We start from the raw sequence: 20,538 nt of genomic DNA on the forward strand, positions 1-20,538 counted from the left end.
TTCTACATTTCACTCCCCAAATGGTCTCAACGATCAAGGCCAAAGTCAGTAGCCAGGAGCTTCACCCAGGTCTTCTACATGGTGGCTCATGTACTCAAGAACTTTCTAGAGACAACAGTTTTCCTTCATTTGAAAGTAATGCCAATCATCCTAATATCAGATAAAATAGACTTTAACATAAAAACTATTAAAAGAGACAGACAAGGGCACTATATAATGATTAAAGGACCTATCCAACAGGAAGACATTACTATTATAAATGTATACGCACCTAATTACAGGGCGCCTGGCTACCTGAAAGAATTACTAAAGGATTTAAAGGGAGATATAGATTCAAATACAATAGTGACAGGGGACTTCAACACCCCACTCTCACCAATGGACAGATCAACCAGACAGAAATTCAACAAGAAAACAACAGAGCTAATTGACGCTATAGACCAAATAGACCTAATAGATATCTTCAGAACCTTCCACCCCACAGACACAGAGTTCACGTATTTCTCTCCAGTACATGGAACATTCTCTAGGATTGACCATATGCTAGGCCATAAAGGGAGCCTCAACAAATTCAAAAAAATTGAAACTATACCATGCAGCTTCTCAGACCATAGCGCAGTGAAACTCAAAATCAACAACCCAAGAATCTCTACACCATATGCAAACATATGGAGAATGGACAACATGATCCTAAATGAACAGTGGGTCATCGAAGAAATTAAAAGAGAAATCAAAAGATTTCTAGAAACAAATGAAAATGATAACACAACCTATCAAAACCTGTGGGACACAGCAAAAGCAGTGCTAAGAGGAAAGTTTAGAGCAATTGGTGCCTACATCAAGAAGCTGGAAAGGAACCAAACAAATGAACTCTCCATGCACCTCAAGGATTTAGAAAAACAGCAGCAAATCAAGCTCAAATCCAGAAGGAGGAAAGAAATACTAAAGATCAGAGAAGAAATAAACAGAATTGAAACCCCCCTCCCAAAAAAAAAAAATACAAAAGATCAACAAGACCAGGAGCTGGTTCTTTGAAAAAATAAACAAAATTGACACACCATTGGCCCAACTAACCAAAAAAAGGAGAGAGAAGACCCAAATCTGTAAAATCAAAGATAGAAATGGAAATGTAACAACAGACACAACAGAAATAAAAAAAAAATCATCAGAAACCACTACAAAGAGATATATGCTAACAAATTGGGGAACCTGGAAGAAATGAATAGATTTCTGGACACATACAACCTTCCTAAACTGAGCCATGAAGATATAGAAAATCTAAACAGACCCATAACCATGGAAGAAATTGAATCAGTAATAAACGCACTACCAAAAAAGAAGAGCCCAGGACCAGATGGCTTCACCGCCGAATTTTACCAGACATTTAGAGAACTAACCCCTGTTCTTCTCAAATTATTCAAAACGATTGGAAGGGAGGGAATCCTCCCAAATTCTTTCTACGAAGCCAATATCACCTTAATTCCTAAGCCCAGAAAAGACACAACAGAGAAAGAAAACTACAGACCTATCTCCCTGATGAACATAGATGCAAAAATACTCAACAAAATTCTGGCAAACCGAATCCAACTGCACATCAGAAAGATCATTTACCCGGACCAAGTGGGATTTATCCCTGGTATGCAGGGATGGTTCAATATTCGAAAGTCAATCAATGTAAAACATCACATTAATAAATTGAGAAACAAAAATCATAAGGTTATCTCAATAGATGCAGAGAAAACATTTGACAAAATACAACACCCTTTGATGAAAACCATAAGCAAATTGGGGTTAGAAGGAGCTTCCTCAACACAATTAAGGCAGTCTATGATAAACCAATGGCCAGCATCATATTGAATGGGGAAAAGTTGGAGGCATTTCCATTGAAAACTGGCACCAGACAGGGATGCCCACTCTCACCATTGCTATTCAATATAGTCCTAGAAGTGTTAGCCAGGGCCATCAGGCAAGAAAAAGAAATTAAAGGGATACAAATGGGAAAGGAGGAAGTTAAACTATCCCTGTTTGCAGATGACATGATACTATATATAGGGGACCTAATAAACTCCTATAAGAGACTACTGGAACTCATAGAGGAGTTTGGTAAAATAGCAGGATACAAAGTCAACGCTCAGAAATCAACAGCCTTTGTATACACAGATAATGCCAAGGCCGAGGAAGAACTTCTAAGATCAATTCCATTCACAATAGCCACAAAAACAATAAAGTACCTTGGAATAAATTTAACCAAGGCGGTCAAAGACCTCTATGATGAAAATTACAAAACACTAAAGAAAGAAATAGAAGACGACACAAAAAAATGGAAAAACCTGCCATGCTCATGGATTGGAAGAATCAATATCATCAAAATGTCCATTCTCCCAAAAGCAATTTACAAGTTTAATGCAATACCCATCAAAATACCAAAGTCATTCTTCAAAGACCTAGAAAAAATGATGCTGAAATTCATATGGAGAAACAGGAGACCGAGAATAGCTAAAGCAATCCTTTACAATAAAAACAAGGCCGGAGGCATCACAATTGCAGACTTCAAGACATACTACAGGGCAGTTATAATCAAAACAGCCTGGTACTAGGCCAGCCCTCTGCTGTGGCCAGGGAGTGCAGTGGAGGATGGCCCAGGTGCTTGGGCCCTGCACCCCATGGGAGACCAGGAGAAGCACCTGGCTCTTGGCTCCTGCCATCGGATCAGCGTGGTGCACCAGCCGCAGCGCGCCGGCCGCGGCGGCCATTGGAGGGTGAACCAACGGCAAAAGGAAGACCTCTCTGTCTCTCTCTCTCTCACTGTCCACTCTGCCTGTCAAAAAAAAAAACACACAGCCTGGTACTGGTACAAAAACAGATGGATAGACCAATGGAACAGAATGGAAACACCGGAGATCAATCCAAACAAAACCAACCCCTGGAACAAGAACAGCCTCTTCAACAAATGGTGCTGGGAAAACTGGATGTCCACATGTCAAAGTATGAAGCAAGACCCCTACCTTACACCTTATACAAAAATCCACTCAACATGGATCAAAGAACTAGACATGCGCCACGACACCATGAAACTAATTGAGAGCATAGGGGAAACCCTTCAAGATATTGGAACAGGAGAAGAATTCCTGGAGAAGACCCCAGAGGCACGGGTAATCAAAGATAAAATAAACAAATGGGATTACCTAAAATTGAAGAGTTTCTTTATAGCAAAGGAAACAGTCAGGAAAATGAAGAGGCAACCAACAAAATGGGAGACGTTATTCACAAACTACACAACAGATAAAGGATTAACAACTAGAATCTATAAAATGATCAAAAAACACCACAGAATCAAAACAAACAACCCAATAGAAAAATGGGCCAAGGACCTTAACGGACATTTTTCAAAAGAGGAAATCCAAATGGCCAACAGACACATGAAAAAATGCTCAGGATCCCTAGCCATCAGGGAAATGCAGATCAAAACCACAATGAGGTTTCACCTCACTCCAGTTAGAATGGCTTACATACAGAAATCAACCAACAACAGATGCTGGCAAGGATGTGGGGAAAAAGGGACACTAACCCACTGTTGGTGGGAATGCAAACTGGTCAAGCCACTATCTATTGAAGACAGTTTGGAGAGTCCTCAGAAACCTGAATATAGCACTACCACAGGACCCAGCCATCCCACTCCTTGGAATATACCCAAATGGAATTAAAGGGGAGAAAAAAAGAGCCATTTGCACCTCAATATTTATTGCAGCTCAATTCACAATAGCTAAGACATGGAATCAACCTAAATGTCCATCAACGGATGACTGGATAAAGAAACTATGGGATATATACTCTATGGAACACTATACAGCAGTAAAAAAAAAAAAAAAGAAAAAGAAAAAAAAAAGAAAAGAAATCCGGGCATTTACAACAAAATGGAAGAAGCTGGAAAACATCATGCTGAGTGAAATAAGCCAGTCCAAAAGGGACAAATATCATATGTTCTCCCTGATCAATGGCAACTAAACGAGCATCTAAAATGATACCCATTGAAGTGAAATGGACACTATGAGAGACAATGACATGATCAGCCCTTGTCTAGACTGTTGAGGAACAACTTACTATTTTATTCCTTTTAGTATTTTTGTTGTTGTTGTTGTTGTTGTTGTTGCTCTGTTTGTTCTACATAAGACCACTAGTTGAACTCTGTAATCAATGCACAATCATTCTTAGGTGTTTAAAATTAACAGAAAAGTGATCTCTGTTAAACATAGGAGTGGGAATAAGAGAGGGAGGAGATATATAGGATGGCACATTCTCACTCAGACTTACCTCCAATGGTGGAACTAGAAATGTGCCAGGGGATTTCAGCTCAGTCTTACCAAGGAGGCAGGTACCAATGCCAGCACACTTGGTAAAGTGATAAGTATAAATACACAACTGATCAAAAAGATAGGGTAAGTGTCGAAGAGATTTCACAAACAAGACCAGTGTCAGCAAACGATGAAGGATAGAATTAAAAGGGAGAGAATGATCCTGCGGGGGAAGCAGGACACACAGCAGACTCATAGAATGGCAAATGCCCAAAACAGCACTCCGTCCTCAGAATCAACCCTTGGGACATTCAGATCTGGCTAAAAGGTTCATGAGAGTCTCACAGGCATGGGAAGCCATGACACGGTGGCAAAAAACGATCTAAATGAAAGATCCTGGTGAACAAGACCCCAGAAGAAGGAACAGGCCATCAAGGAGGGAGGCGCCTTTCTCTGAAGGGAGGAAGGCCTTGACTAAACAAATTCAGAGTTGGTGAACTCAAGGGGCTTCCATAGCCTAGACAGCTCATAGCAAGAGCCTCGGGTGATTGCTGATGTCATAAATAAGAGTGCCAATTGTTAAATCAACAACGGGAGTCACTGGGTACATGCTCCCCATGTAGGATCTCTGTCCTTAATGTGTTTAACTATGAAACTTAAAAACAACACTACTAGTCGAACAATACCCTATACCTTGTGTGGTTGTGTGAGGGCAGCCTGTTGAAATCCTTGCTTACTGTATACTAAGTTGATCTTCTGTATATGAAGGTAATTGAAAATGAAACTCGATGAAGGGCGGGATGGGAGGGGGAGTGGGAGAGGGGAGGGCCGTGGGAGGGAGGGAGGTTGGGGGTGGGGAGCCACAACAATACAAAAGTTGCACTTTGTAAATTCACATTTATTAAATAAAAATAAATAAATTTAAAAAAGTAATGGCCAATCATCAGATGACAGGAGCTTCTTCACCATGGACGTGATGTGTTTTTACCATCATAGCAATCACGTTGGCGGTCCCACGTACCCAAACCAGTGAACAGTTCATCATTTCTGTAAGTGTAAAGGCAGTGTGATCACTGAAATATATCACCTCCCTGTGAATGAGCCCAGGTTCTTTAGGAAATACTTGGAAGCAGGTATGAGACCCTCAGTGGAACAAAAGCTGAGGAAGACACAAAAGAAAATGTAACTGTCCAGCACCCTTCTGTCAAGCAAAGTCAAATTCTTCCAGGAAACGCAGACAAGACTCCGTGGCCACGCCCCCTTGCCCCTCACCTGCTCTCCAGGTCCTTGTGGACCTCACGGAGTCCTCCACTCCACTCATTCACCTCTCCAGCAACCACTTTGTCCACCTCAGTGGCCAATCCTTACGCCATCACTCCACAATACACACACACACACACACACACACACACGTATGCACACCCTGCCTCCCTTCATTGTTTGCTCAGTCTGAGAGCCTTAGGGACAGGTGGAATCTCCGTGGAAGGCAGCAGGGATCCGCGGGCGATGCTAACTTCCCAACCAGAATGCAAGTTCCTTGAAGGCAGGGACTGTCTCCTGCTGCTTTGGTAAGCCCCAGGGGCCCCAGGGGCTCAATAAACCTTTAATGCAATGAATGAATGCCATTAAGGGGGGATTAGAAGGGTCCAGACTCAGTTGACAATCTGATTTTGAAAACTCCCACACCTAGCTTATGTGCAAGCAAACACATAAAGTGTGCATGTGCTATTCCAACACAGAGCATTGAAGAAGGTGGCTTCAGAAAGGAGAATTCTCTAAAATCAGCTGATAGAAGTTATTTTGTAGATTTCAGAGTTGTAGAACTCTTCAAGTTCCCTTTATAACTCAAAATAGTTCACAATTTAAGATTATTCTTCCTATCAGTTAAAATAATGTGTTGAGCTCTCTCTGTACTGTATGGGAACCACCTCGAAAGCTTCACCCAACAGGAACCATCCCCAGGCCTATCCTACTGCCCCATAGAGAAATCTCTCTCTGTCTCTGTCTCTCTCTCTCTGTCTCTGTCTCTGTTTCTCTCTCTCTCTGTTAGCCAGAAAGGTAAATATCAAAGAAATCCTGAAGTATCTCATTTCAGAAAGCAGAACAGTCATATCTATCAGAGCCAAGGCCACTGTGAGGTGTGGTGCAGGAGTTTGGAGACTTTGGACTCAGGCTGCTCATGCAGGATGGTCTTGCCTGGCCAGTGGGCCCAGAATTCAGCGGGTACCACTGCTCTGCCAGGCACACTATGCCACTGGCTGCAAACCACACGCTAGCTTGGCAAGAACAAACCTGGGGCTATGCTGAGGCGTCGCGGGTCAAGCTGCCGCCTGCAATGCTGGCATCCCATATGGGCACCAGTTTGAGTCCACTTCTGATCCAGCTTCCTGCTAACGCACCTGGGAAAGCAGTGGAGGATGGCCCCAGTGCTTGGCCCCTGCACCCACATGGGAGACCCAGAAGAAGCTCCTGACTCCTGACTTTGGATCAGCCCATCTCCAACCATTGCAGCCAACTGGGAAGTGAACCAGTGGATGGAAGACCTCTCTCTCTCTCACTCCTTCTCTCTGTCTGTAACTCAGCTTTTCAAATAAATAAATAAGTCTGAAGAAGAAGATGATGAAGGAGGAGAAGGAGAGGAAGAAGAAGAAACCCAAATGTCTCCTCAGTCGTCTACAAATGTAATAATATCCAACAAGGGGCTGATTGGATGGCACCCAATATCATTTCCTCTGATTAAGGAACTCTCAGGAAAAAAAATAACCATGAGAGCGCTGTCAGCAAAGCAATCGGTGGTGACAATTGGCTGTCAACTCAATCTTCGGAGCTGAGCCTTGTGTATGGAGCCAGGCTGGCTGTTAGGAGTTTTCAAATCAACTCTACAGCAGGAGCCAAAGAGGACAAGGACACAAAGGGGACAGCATCTGCTGCACACAAAGTGGAGCCAGCTTCAAACCCTCTTCTGCCAAGGGGAGCAGCAGGGTGCGGGTCGTAGGCGCTGCTGCCCAGCCGCGTGTGTTCATTTGTTTGTCCCTGTGCAGCAGTACAGAGGTGACATAAGGAATCCTGTAGGGAACCTCCCAAACAGCTGTCAGTCCACGGGACTGGCTCTGACCCATGCTGCTTCTCACCCATCTTCATTCTTCGCCAGGAACGATTCTACCCTTGATGGTCTATGGACAGTTCACGCCCATCTCCTGCACAAGGGCTTCACGACTTCACCCTGGAGGCATGTCAGTCTACCTGGGCTGCGACAGCTGAATAACACAGACCAGGGCGGGGGGAGGGGGGGTAGACAGCTGAAAGGTACTTCTCAAAGATCTGGTATTTGGAAAGTCTGGGGTCAAGACCCTGAGAGATTCAGCATGACCCGAGGGCTTCTTTTATAAGCACTCCCAGTCCCATCATTTAGGGACCTGTCCTCCAGGATCTCATCACTTCCCAGAGTGTCCACCTCTCAATACCATCTCACAATCTTGGATTTCAACATGTGACTTGGGATATGGTGTGGGAACACAAAGATTAGATTCCTCTTAAAAGAGGACAAAACAGCGGGACTGGCGCTGTGGTTAATCCTCCACCTGCAATGCCCGCATCCCATATGGCACCAGTTCTAGTCCCAGCTGCTCCACTTCTGATCCAGCTCAGAGCTGCTATGGCCTGGGAAAGCAGCAGAAGATGGCCCAAGTCCTTGGGTCCTTACACCTGCATGGGAGACCCAGAAGAAGTTCCTGACTTCAGATCAGCTCAGCTCCAGCCATTGTGGCCATTTGGGGAGTGAACCAGTGGATGGAAGACCTCTCTCTCTCTCTCTCTCTCTCTCAAGTCTACATTTCACGTAAGTAAATAAAATCTTAAAAAGAAGACACACCAGAAAAATCCCTGCTATCAGAGTCCAGTTCTTTGAGTACTTGGAATAGAAAGCTCAAAGAGGACATTGAAAAACAAGAAACTTTAAATATGTCTATGAATAATTGTCCCATGAAATAGCATACATTAAACAGAAAATGCATTTATATGCCTTAGTTTGTGCACTGTACCCTAGATGACCCTGAAGGTAGAGTTCCCTTCACGATATTTTGACTTTGAAGGATTTTAATGTCACTCTTAAGAACAAAGCCATAGTGTGCCTAAAATGCAATGTATTGCAGTGAAATGGACATTTCAAGATTTGATGATTGTCTGCAGCCCTGGTCTCCACTGTTGAGGAACAGTGTTTTTTCCTTCATCCTGTTTGTTGAACCCTTTACCTAGTGTAGAGTTAACCTTATGAGTATAAGGTAAACTGAAAATAGATCTTTGTAAAAATTCAGAGTGGGAATAGGAGAGGGAAGAGGAAGAAGGGTGGGAGTGTGGGCAGGAGGGAGGGTAGGGTGGGAAGTATCACTTTGTTCTCAAATCTGTAGACATAAAATACGTAAAATTTGTGTGCCTTAAATAAGTTAAAAAAAAAAGAACAGAATCAGTTGACTACAAAAAAAGAAGTATAAACAGTGATTATGTAAAACATTCCAGTGCATAAGGATCGCTGGGGACTTTGTTACAGTGCAGATTCTGGGGATGGGCATTGTAGATGAGTGGGTTAAGCCAGGGCTTGTGACACAGCATCCCACATCAGAGCACGAGTTCAAGTTCTGGATATTGGATTCCAATCCAACTCCCTGTTAATGCACCTGGGAAGGTGGCAGAAGATGGCCTGAGCGCCTGAGCCCCTGCCTCCCATGTGGGAGGCCAGGATTGAATTCCTGGCTCCTGGCTTCAGCCTGGCCCAGATCTGGCTGGTGGCCATTTGGAGGAATGAACCAGTGTATGGAAGATTTTCTCTCGTTCCCTCTGTGTCTCCCTCTCCCTCATTTTCTCTCTCTCTCTCTCTCTCTCTCTCTGTGTGTGTGTGTGTGTGTGCTCGCACGCTACTCTGCCTTCCAAGTAAATAAACAAATAAATATTTTTTAAAATGCCAATTTTGGGGCCACACGGGAGCACAGCAGGTTCAGCCACTGCCTGCCTGCAACCCCAGCATCAAATACAAGCGCTGCTTTGAGTTCTGGCTGCTCCACTGCTAAATGCATCTGCAAAGGTAAGATGGCACAAATGCTTGGGCCCCTTTCACCTATGTGGGAGACCCGGATGAACTCCTGGCTCCTGGCTTCAGCCTGGCCCAGCCCCAGCCCCAACCATTCCAGCCATTTGGGAAGTGAACCAACGGATGGAAGATCTTTCTCTCTGGGTGTCTCCCTCTCTCTCTAACTCTGCCTTGCAAATAAATAAGTGAATCTTTCAAAAAGCCAATTCCAAGGGATTGGGTCTAGGGATTCTGCATTTCTAACAAACTCTCAGGGTACGCTGATGCTGCTACTCCCCAGACCACCCTTGGAGAACCCAGGATATAGAAGGTCGAGGTGACAGTCCCTGAGATGGCTGGGGAACCGCTAAGATCGTCTGGAACTAGGACGAGGTACCCCTCAGCACCATGGGCCACAATAATCCTTTAGGATCTTTGTACCCCTTCCCTGAAGATCTGCAAACTTCCCAAGAGAGCCCGTTCCGCTGCCTCACCCTTGTCTTAATTTTGTGCGTTCCTTTCTCATCTGCCCTCGCGAAGGCAGCTGTGGCAACTAGAAGCAAGGCTTCTCTTTCTCCTAGCCCAGACCCCAGATAAGCTGTGCTGTTCATGCCCTACAGACATGGATGTCTGAGAAGCAAAAACAGAAGAATGCCAAATACAGCCAACCCAAGAAAGGACAGAGTTTCAATCCTTGCAGCTTTTTCAATTCAGTTTTGGATTAGGGCTATATTGCCTTCTTTTGATTCAATTTTCCATTCATTTCTGACTGACATTTTTATTTGTAGTCAAAATTTTTCTTTAACACCATTGATGTTTAAAAAGCTACAGTGTGGTTCTGCAGCCACTTAAGATATGGAAAGTCACAGAGATACCACTGCCATCCTAATAACAAGAAAAAGACACATCATCAATAAATCATGACTCCTATTGAAAAGTAAGAAAATATTGTCCTTGGTTTTTTAAATATTTATTTATTTGAAAGGCAGGGTGACAAAGAGAAAGAGGAAGATAGAAAGAGAGGCACATCAATCTTCTACCTGCTGGTTCACGCCACAAATGCCCACAATAGCCAGGGCTGGGCCAGACCAAAGCCAGGAGCCAGGGACTCCATCCAGGACGTCCACTTGTGTGGCAGGGACCCAAGCACTTGAGCCCTCCTCTGCTGCCTCCCAGGAGGCATTCACAGGAAGCTGGATCAGAAGCAGAGTAACCAGGACTCAAATCAACACTCCAGTATGGGGTACAAGCATCCCATTAGGAGCTTAACTGTGACACCTTTTTTCCTTAGTTTTAACAAAAATTGCTCAGGAAGGATGTAAAACCTCCCTTCACTAGAGAAAAAAAAAAGTTGAACTTCATCAAAGTTTTAGTTTGTTCTCTCTGAATAACACATTTAAAGGATGTCAAAAAAAAGTTAGAGACTGAGAAAAGGTATTTGCAAAGCTGATATTTCATAAAGGTATTTGTGAAGTTGATATTTAATAAAAGGTTTGCACATAGAATGTATCCTATCATAGTTCTATAATATGGACCTAAGTAATTTTTTAAATAGGTGAATAATTTGGACACTTTGCCAAAGAATGTGCAGATGGCAAAGAAGCACAAGAAAAGATGTTCAACATTATTAACTGTTAGGAAAATAAAAATCAAAACAACTATACACCATCTCAAATTGTTAGCATTACAAAGACTAAGAATAGGAAGCCTGGGGAGTCTGTAATGCAGCTAAAGCTTTTCTATGTTGATGACTGAAATGTAAAACATCAGGAACTTAAAGTCCAAGGATTTTTTTTGGTAATGTTAAACATGTACCTGCTACTCTTTCCATATGATTCAATAACCCCACAGCTAGTGACTTGCCCATAAGAAATGAAAACGTATGTCCACACAAAGGCTACTTGTGTTTATAGCTGCTTTAAATCACAGTAATCACATCTGTAAATATACCAATATTCAAGAATTGGTAAATGTATAAACAAACTGTGGTCCATCACACCATGGAATTCTACTCAGCAACAAAAAGGGACAAACTATTGATACTTCCAACAACATGGATTAATCTGAAACAATCTGGGTTAAGTGAAAGAAGTCCGAAACAAAAGGCTAAATGCTGTTTTACCCCACTGATAGATTCTGGCAGAAGGGCGATGCAGAGACAGTGCCCAGATCGAGGCTTTCAGGGCTGGAGGCAGGGAGGGGTAGCTCACTGGCCAGGAGCACCCTTTCTTGCACGTGTTCTACGTCTCGATCATGGTGGTGGTCACAGGACCATACAGATCGGACAGAACGTATGAGAGTGAATCTCACTGTGGATCAACTGTGCCCCAATAACTCCAACCAAAATAAATAAGTAGACAAAGAATGCTATGATGACAGAATGGTGCCTGGTCACAGACAGTCCATGGATATTCACATGGAAAAAAATTGATTTTGACCCTCTGTTTCATACTGTTCTGATGAGATCAATTCCCGATCATTATAAATTAAAATGTAAAGATAACACAATATAGCTTTCAGAAGAAGACATCAAACAATATCTTTGTGATCTTGGGATAAGGCCAAGATTTCTTAAAAAGAACACAATGGTGCTAACCACAATGGGAAAAAATGGTAATTTACACTATTTCAATTTCTAGTCACAAAAATGTAATAAAAAGATAAGCCATTAAAAAGAGGAGATATTTACAAGATATGTATCCTACCAAGTCCTTAAATCCAGAATATAGTATTTAAAATGTCCACAGCTAAATAAAAAAGAGAGTAAGAAAGACAATCCAATGTTTTTCATATTTGTTAACATATAAAAAGGTTGACACAAAACAAGATAGACAAATGGTCATTTGGCATATGAAAGATGTCTGATCACATTAATGTATAAGAAAATAAATGCAAATTAAAACTGGAATATGTTGCTACTCCATACCCACCAAGAGAGCTTCAATGAAAAAAATCAAACGAGCAAAAAGACAAAATATTTTGTATTTGAAAGGATATGGAGAAATCAGAACGCTGACTCACTCCTGTAGGGAGTTTAAGTTTTTAAATTGATGCATCATTTTGGAAAACTGTTTGATAGTATCTCCTATATATATCCAACAGAAATCTGCATATACAGTCAAAAACATAACAACAAAATTGACCGAAAAAGAAATAGAAAACCTAAATAAACCTGAAACTAAACTAGTAGGTAAAAACTCTTCCCTCAAAGAAAATACAAAATTGTTGTATTGTCAAGTTAAAACATACATTCAAGTAGCAAATAATTCTAATATTTTAAAAACTATACCTGACAAGAAAAAATGCCAGAAAGGAAAATTTTAACCAATCTCACTTATGCTAAAACTTAGCCAATTACATCTAGCTAAGTATAAAAATGATAAGACATCATGACCAAGTTGATTTTATCTCAGCAATGCAAGGTAGCTTAACATTGGAAATAAATCAATGTAAAAAAAAATCACCACTAACAGATAAAAGGATAAAAATCATTTGATCACCTCAGCAGATATGAGTAGAAAAGCATTAACTAAAACTCAACATCCATTTGTGAAACTTTTCGTAAAGTAAAAATAGAAGAGAAACTCTTTGACAGAGTATTATCAAAATATATCTAATAACTATACCCTGATTGATTTAATACAATTTAACTGCTATTGAATAGATTCTCTCCTTTTTGCTTTATTTTGGTATTACATGCTGTGACAAACACATTTATACACATTGGTCAAGTTGTCTAACCTTATCTGTGCCTTGTTTTCCTAATATGCAAGATGGAAATAAGACAGCACCTAACTCACAGGGCTATGGTGAGGATGAAACAAAGTGCTAGATTTAGGTCTCAGAGAGTCTTGGGAAAAAAGCTCTATCGAAAAATCAGAAAAACTTGCTCTGTATTTACCTGGTGGCGTATCTCTCACAGCCCACGGCAGGCTCCAGTCAGAGGCCACTCTGTCAAAGACAAGGACAGTTATTGTCTCAGGTTGTCAGGAAGTAAGGCAACACCGTCTGAAGCCGGCAGGTAGTGATGAGGGTGACCCCTGGCTCCAGACTCCCTGCTACCGGGTGACGCCACCTGCCCATGCCAGCTGCCGTACGTCTAAGGGAGGACTCCTTCCACGCTCCCTCGCCTGCCCGAGAGCTACAGCACCTCAGCTCTGCACTGCAGCCAGGGTGATAACCCCAAATGTGAGTACCACATCTTCTCCCGAAAGCCTCTCCTCAGCTCCCTCTAGTCCTTCCCACGAAGGCCAAACTCCTCCCCATGGTGTGTCCACCCTCCCGCTCCGTCCCCCATGCCCCCCCACTTCCCAGCCCCGCAGCACTCTCCCTCTGTTCCTCCCGCCAGCTCCCCTGCCAACACCGTCCCCTCCCCCTTCCCTACTCGCCACCACCAAGGTCCTCCATGGCCCTTCTCTCCCCTATTAAAGCAGTCACGTCCTCCCTAGCCAGTCCTTGACCATCCTCACTCTCCTATGTACTTCTCAGAAAAACCTGCACTCTTTCTCATAACATCAGACAAAGGCACTTGAAAAATGTCCCAGGCAAATGGAATTAAAAGATATATTTAGGGTCCGGTGCTGTGGCATAGCCGGTAAAGCCACTACCCGCAGAGACAGCATCCCATATGGGCACTGGTTCAAGTTCTGGCTGCTCCACTTCTGATCCATCTCTCTGCTATGGCCTGGGAAAGCAGTAGAAGATGGCCCAAGTCCTTGGGCCCCTGCACCTACTTGGGAGACCTAGAAGAGGCTCCTGGCTCCTGGCTTCAGATTGGCACAGTTCCAGCCATTGCGGCCAACTCGGGAGTGAGCCAGTGGGTGGAAGACCTCTCTCTCTCCCCCTCTCTTTATAACTCTACTTCTCAAATAAATAAATCTTTTTTCAATAAGAGATACATTTATTTTGGTACAAAAATGTCGAAATTCATGCTTGTGTTTTTCATAGCACATTTTCCATGAACTTCTTTGAAGACCCTTCCTACGTACATGACTGACTAGGACCATCCAATTTGTTCACAACCGTATCCCCAACCCCTAGGCCAGCACCAGTCTCACAGAACACACTGGATAAACCTCTATGAGTAAAAGAATTCAGAAAACTATTCTTCAGTCGTTGCCCATCCAGCTCATCTTTTGATTCATCTTGATAATGTAATGAACTTCCTACCTCAATCCCTTATTTCATTGACTTTTATGATTTGCTGATTATAGAAATAATGCTATTGTATATGATAGTATGAAAAATGGTGACATAGCCAGCTATGATATAATGCTGTGTTAAATTTTTTATTTTATACTTATTAAAAGAGATCAGTCAGCCTTATTGAGGCACAGCTTATACGGTATCCATACAAAAGGGAAATATGAAGAAGTGAATTAATTGACCAGGCAGTCCCATTTAAATTGGCACTGGCACCCCCATTCAGGACCACGTTACTGTCCCCACAGTAGTCTGTGCCACCAAGAGCGTTAGTGGTGCAGCATTCCTCAGAGGAGCGTTCAGACACCGTCTTTGCGACTGTCTCCTAAGCTGCTGTCCTCTTTCCACAAACGTTGATGTTGCTGGTTGTCAGGATGACTTTCTCAACCGGTCAGCGAACAGTTAGGGTGTCAGCCATCTCTCAGGCAACCAGAACTGCCCACGCACAAGCATTGCAGCTACTGCACAACTCCACCTGCCCACTGCAACACAAGGTGGTCTTGGCCGCACACACATCCATGGTCTCAGAGAAAAAGAAAGCACGTCTCAAAATCAGTGAAATACGATTGTCCAAAACAAATAAGAATTCCAAAAAAAAAGGGCCTTTAAAGAACTCAAGAAAGTTAGTAAGAGAATGAACACAAATTCATTCTCTCTCTCTCCCTCCCTCCCTCCCTCCTTCCCTATTTCTTTGTCACACACACACACACACACACACACACTCACTCATCTACTCACACACGGCTGGAGACACGGCCACACATGCTGCCTGGGCCGTCAGGTGCGCTGGGCCACGGGTTGACTGGAGGGTGAATCAGCGTCCACTCCGCTAGCCAAGCCCTGGCACCAGGAGCTTCTGCCCTGGAGGAAGAAGCCACTTCAAACTTCCTGCTGGCCAAGGGAGGACAGCACCCTCCCTTAGGAAGCTCTTCTCCCTACTTACTTTTTGGTCTGATTAAAATATTTTCAGGGACCGGCGCTGTGGTGTAAGCAGGTTAGCGCCCTGGCCTGAAGCGCCAGCATCCCATATGGGCGCTGGTTAGAGTCCTGGCTGCTCCACTTCCTGTCCAGCTCTCTGCTATGGCATGAGAAAGCAGTAGAAGATAGCCCAAGTGCTTGGGCCCCTGCACCCATGTGGGAGACCCAGAAGAAGCTCCTGGCTCCTGGCTTTGGATTGGCACAGCTCCAGCCATTGCAGCCAACTGGGGAGTGAACCAGTGGATGGAAGACCTGTCTCTCTCTCTCTCTCTCTCTCTCTCTCTCTCTCTCTCTCTCTGCCTCTCCTCTCTGTGTAACTCTGACTTTCAAGTAAAATAAATAAATCTTTAAAAATATATTTTCAGCACATAGTTCTTTGATAAATGGACATCCCTTAGAAATGAGCTGGCACCTTAGAGCCAGGGAGACTACGGGGCCAGAGGTTTCCTAATTCCCAGTCCAGCATTCTAGGACCTCATGGTTTTTTGTGAATATTCAACCATGGCCAAGGAGATGCGGAAGAAGAGCACACCACTGGAAAAGCCAAGAGGCTTTTGTGTGCCTCAGTTTCCTTATATGCAAATACAGACATAGAGGATTAGAGGATGTATCAGGGAAGGGGCCCAGCAGGAGAGCCATGGCACACTCAAAGGAGAGTGTTAATGGAGGGGACCATTTACAAGGAGTCGACAGCGCCAGGGAAATCACCATGGGGTGCTGATGCAGGTTCTTCACAACCATGGAGACAGCCTCTTGGGACCCAGCACAGCCCGGGTTGGGGAGGACCGGAAGGATGAGCGAACCTTCAGCACAGCTCATCTCCGAGTTGCCACGGAGCTCCAATGCTTTGTGATCCTTTTGGTACAGAATTCACTTTGCAATGGCAAGAGGGGACCCAGTGAGAGCCAAGAAACGGCCTGGGAGGGACTTCCAAAGCCAAGGGCACAGACGACGGGCTGAGCCACAGCCACACTCACCACCGTGGCCCGCGTGGACCTCGTGGCTCCTGAGAAACACACGTGGTCTCCACTTCTCACTCCCACCCTTTTTTAAAAAAAATCTTCCATTCCTTCTCCAGACTGGGCTGGGGGCTCCAAGCATCACCCACCCACCCCCTTCCAGCCTCCGGGGCAGCCAGGCTGCAGGGACACACAGGAGGGGTCAGGGCAGTCAGTCCCAGGACCCAGGTGTGAGATGCTACATTTCAAGAAAGAAGGAACCCTTTCAAAAGTTGAGTCTGAACACATAGTGACTTCTAAGGAAGCTTCTAGAATCCCCCAGGCCTACAGCCCAGCAGTGGTGCTGAGACAGTGGCCCTTGTCTGCTCCTTCCTGTACAGAGAGAAGACGCCACAGCACCTGCACTTCGGCTGCAGCCAATCATTACACTAAAGTCCAGCCAGGCAGCCGGGGCCATTAGAGACCAGTCCCGCTGGGCTAGGAAAGCACCCACAGAGAAAGGCAATCACACTGGCTTAGCACAAAGCCCATTTGGGAAGAAAACACACACACACACACACACACACACACACAAATCAGTGTTCAGAAAAAAACATGTATTTTCTTCTCTCAAATGAATCAAGACATTTCCAAGAGGCTTTAGAAGGAGAATTGGGGCTCTCAAACCTCTAAAAAATATCACAGAATAAGAGGAGGAGGGAGACAGCCAGCCTGCCCTTGTGCAGGGGCAGAGTTGAGAATTAACTGGCCGGCCAGCTTAACCGCTATTCGCAGATGAAATCTCTCTCATGCACAAAAATGCCAGGGGTTTGTGTTGAGAGAATGATCGAGAGCCCTTCCAGCTCTAAGAATCTGTTATTTGAGGCTGGATAAAGGACTTTCCAGTTCAGAGGCCGCAGATTTGTCATTGCAAATGGCAGCCAAGAAGGAAGCCTGGCGCTTATCAACCTGCAGGGCTGCCGTCCGATAAACCGATAAACCACCCGGAGGCTCCAAGGAACCCCGGGGCCTTTCTATCTCAGATGATTCCATACCCATGGGCTGTTCCATGCAGCTCCCGAAGGTCCCAGCCATAAAAGGAATTCTGCTAAGTGGCCGCTCAGTAACACTGCGCAGCACTGCCCCTGACACGGCCCCAGACCCCGCTCTAGATGAAAATATTACACCGCGATGCTTTGTCAAGTGCTGAGCCTAGCAGTCGCCGCTCCTGCGCCAGAGTCCTTAGACAGAAGAACTCCAGATGTTGTTCTCGGATAAGTCACCGGGAACTGAATGCAGAAGAAAGTGACCGAATACAGCAAGCCTTGCAGTGACATTTTACTGCTCTGGAAAACCCACCATCCACACATGCCAGATGCACCCTGCTCAAAGCTATAGCGGAGTCAAACGTCTCTCAAACACACAGCAAACCCAAGTCTGTCGTGGGTAATTCCAAAGGCAGCCATCTGTCTGTTGTAAAACGCAAGGGCTCCTGGATAAATAGTTTATATGCTCCCAGCTCTTTCAATAAATGCCACGTTAACATATTGGAAATGTTCAGAGAGAACTCCATCAGCCTCAAAAAACATTAGTTAATCAACTGCTTACGTAACATCAGGCTGGGTCTGCTTCTAGCAGGTGGCCCACAGCCAGGGCAGACTGAACGCCCCGCCTACGGCCCACGTGGGCCCCTCCCCTTGGTGTTCCTTCCCATTCTTTACATCGGCCCCAAACCCGCACACTCTATCCCTCCTCCTCCTCTTCCTCCCCCTCCTCCTCCTCTTCTCCCAGGAACCAGTTCCTACAGGTTGTGCCCCACCCCAGCATCCTGTCTCCTGTTCTCCATCCCTGGCTCCATGGCTTCAGGCCAAGGCTTGCCCCGGCCGCTGCTGAGCCAGCCTCTGTTCCAATGCTTTCTTCTCACTCCCAGCAGGAGTGAGACCACTGCTCCCCTCCCAGCTCCTCGCTGGACCCCCGTGATGGCTGATGCACTTTGATATGGTTTGTCCACTGGACTACAAGCTCCTCCTAGGCACAAGTCACGATGTGTTCTTGAGACATGGGGAGCCTTAGGGTCCAAAGATCCAATGAGAGCACTGCAGAGGGGGATGGATTTGCACAGGTGTCCAATGGGGGGGGTCACAAGCATGGCAGCAAGATAACCGTGAACTTACATTTGCATTTTAGATTTTTCTCAACAGCCAATAACAAAGAGGAGCCTATGGTAGTTTTTATTTACCGGAAATCCTAGCTAGGATGGGGAAATGTCACAACTATTACTCTGCCCTCGGGTGCCAGCTACCCTCACTGTGGCACTGGTCATCCCCAGCAGCTGGCACAGCACCTGCATGTCACCAGCACTCCATGAATGTTTGATGAATGAGTATTTGAACAAACAAAAAATGTGCAATAGAACAAAAAAAATGTTTCATATCCTCATTCATGTACCACTTAGAGAAATAACTGACAGAAGAACATGTTGAAACCACTGTGGATATCTCTTATACATATCAGGTGGAACCAAATAAAATGGCTGTTTGTACAGGGCAGTTTCCTATGGTTCAATATGATACAGGCACACATTTCCACATTACATCTCTGTACAACTCTCATCCATTTGTACTGCAGACTGTAGGGCTACATAACAAGGTGACCACGTGTCTTGATTTGCCTGACACTATTCTGGTTTAGGCCTATTGCCCTGGAATAATAATTTCACTATTATATTCAGAAGAATCACTATAAATATTTCACCAGCCAAAATGTCTCAACTGGGTGACAAATCCCTATGATCTACTACAGTCGTCTAAGACACTCAGAGGCTTCAGGCCATGGCCACAAGAAAGCTTTCTCTCCCGCCGAACATTAAAACTCTCTGTCCTGTGAAGAGAAAGGAGTAGGGGTGATCAGAGTAAAAGCTGGCTGCCCCCAAGGCCCAGACATTCCATGGGGAAGGTCCCTTCCAGGGCGACACGGTCTCCAAGTAACTAATACAGATGCATAATCTCTGATAGTTCTTGAGAAATACTTGGAATCTTAAAAAAAAAAAAAATGGACAATGTGTTATTATGTAAAAACAAGTGTTGATTTCAAAAATTTTTTTTGCACTAAAACAAACACATCTTTTCATTCCGTTTTCCCAGGAACCTTTGGAAGTCCCCTCCCACACAGAGGATCCCATATGTGACTCGCAGCAGGGCTTCCTCTCATTGTCGTCCTTGCCTTTCTGAGTCCCTGGCCGCTGAGAGCTAACGGGCTTGAGGGGTCCACAGAGGAGGCACCTTGGCCTTTAAACAGCCCCAAGCCCAGCACCCAAAGCACACGGTTCTCCTCCCACCTCCGCTTTACTCTTGCCCTTTAACTTATCTCTGGATTCATCCGCGCTGGGTTCTTATGGACCAAGGAGTGAAGCTGGCCAAGATGGCGCTCTCTTTGGAGAAGAACGGAGGGAGAAGAAGCCAGGAGGCTCAAGGCAGCATTCTCACTGGCGTAGCAGAGAGGGAAGGATGCTAATGCATCACACCTCTGCCTCCCCTCCCCACCCCAGCCACGTAACAAAATAAGGCAGGGTGGCAAGACGAAAAAGACCTAAGGGATTCTGGATCCAAAAGCAGGTTGGGGAAACTGGCACACGGACTGTCATTCCCATGTTGGGAACCCCCCATGTTTATCCATCCCTCAGGGAACCCAGCTTTCTGAAGGGAAAATGATGGCTTCGGGCAGTCCCGTCAGGAAGACTGGCTCTGGGAGGAAACAAAACTAATCTCGTTCTGCTTCCTCAAGTTCAAGGCCACAGGTCCCTGTCCCAGCACAAAGCTGCCCCTTTCCTGCTAGTTCCTCCGCCCACTGCATATGATTTACACCTCTCCTGACACTGAGCACAGAGATCCAAACACGATTAGGAGGCAGCCCAGGCTTCCAGTTGCTTAATCCAAAGGTGACCATTTAATTTATTGCCCAAATCAGGGTACTTTTTTTTAAAAAAGATTTATTTATTTATTTATTTATTTGAAAGGCAGAGTTACAGAGAGGGAAGGAGAGAGAGAGAGATCTCCCATCCAGTGGT

At 44.7% G+C, this 20,538-nt stretch overlaps 1 protein-coding gene across 4 annotated transcripts in view; it reads right to left on the reverse strand.

Moving 5' to 3' along the window:
* Window positions 1–20,538, reverse strand: part of NCALD (neurocalcin delta) — a 449,552-nt gene that overhangs the window by 289,506 nt on the left and 139,508 nt on the right. For all 4 annotated transcript variants that reach the window (XM_008255798.5, XM_070075374.2, XM_089336420.1 and 1 more), the window contains exon 2: window positions 13,256–13,305. Coding sequence is in view for 2 of the 4 variants with exons in the window: in XM_089336420.1 (XP_089192546.1) it covers window positions 13,256–13,305 (50 nt within the window). In the remaining 2 variants the exon portion in view is untranslated. The remainder of the gene's footprint in view (window positions 1–13,255; window positions 13,306–20,538) is intronic.

Source organism: Oryctolagus cuniculus, chromosome 6 (assembly GCF_051225735.1).
Source record: "Oryctolagus cuniculus isolate XC-2025 breed Fujian yellow rabbit chromosome 6, ASM5122573v1, whole genome shotgun sequence".
Classification (NCBI taxonomy): domain Eukaryota; kingdom Metazoa; phylum Chordata; class Mammalia; order Lagomorpha; family Leporidae; genus Oryctolagus; species Oryctolagus cuniculus.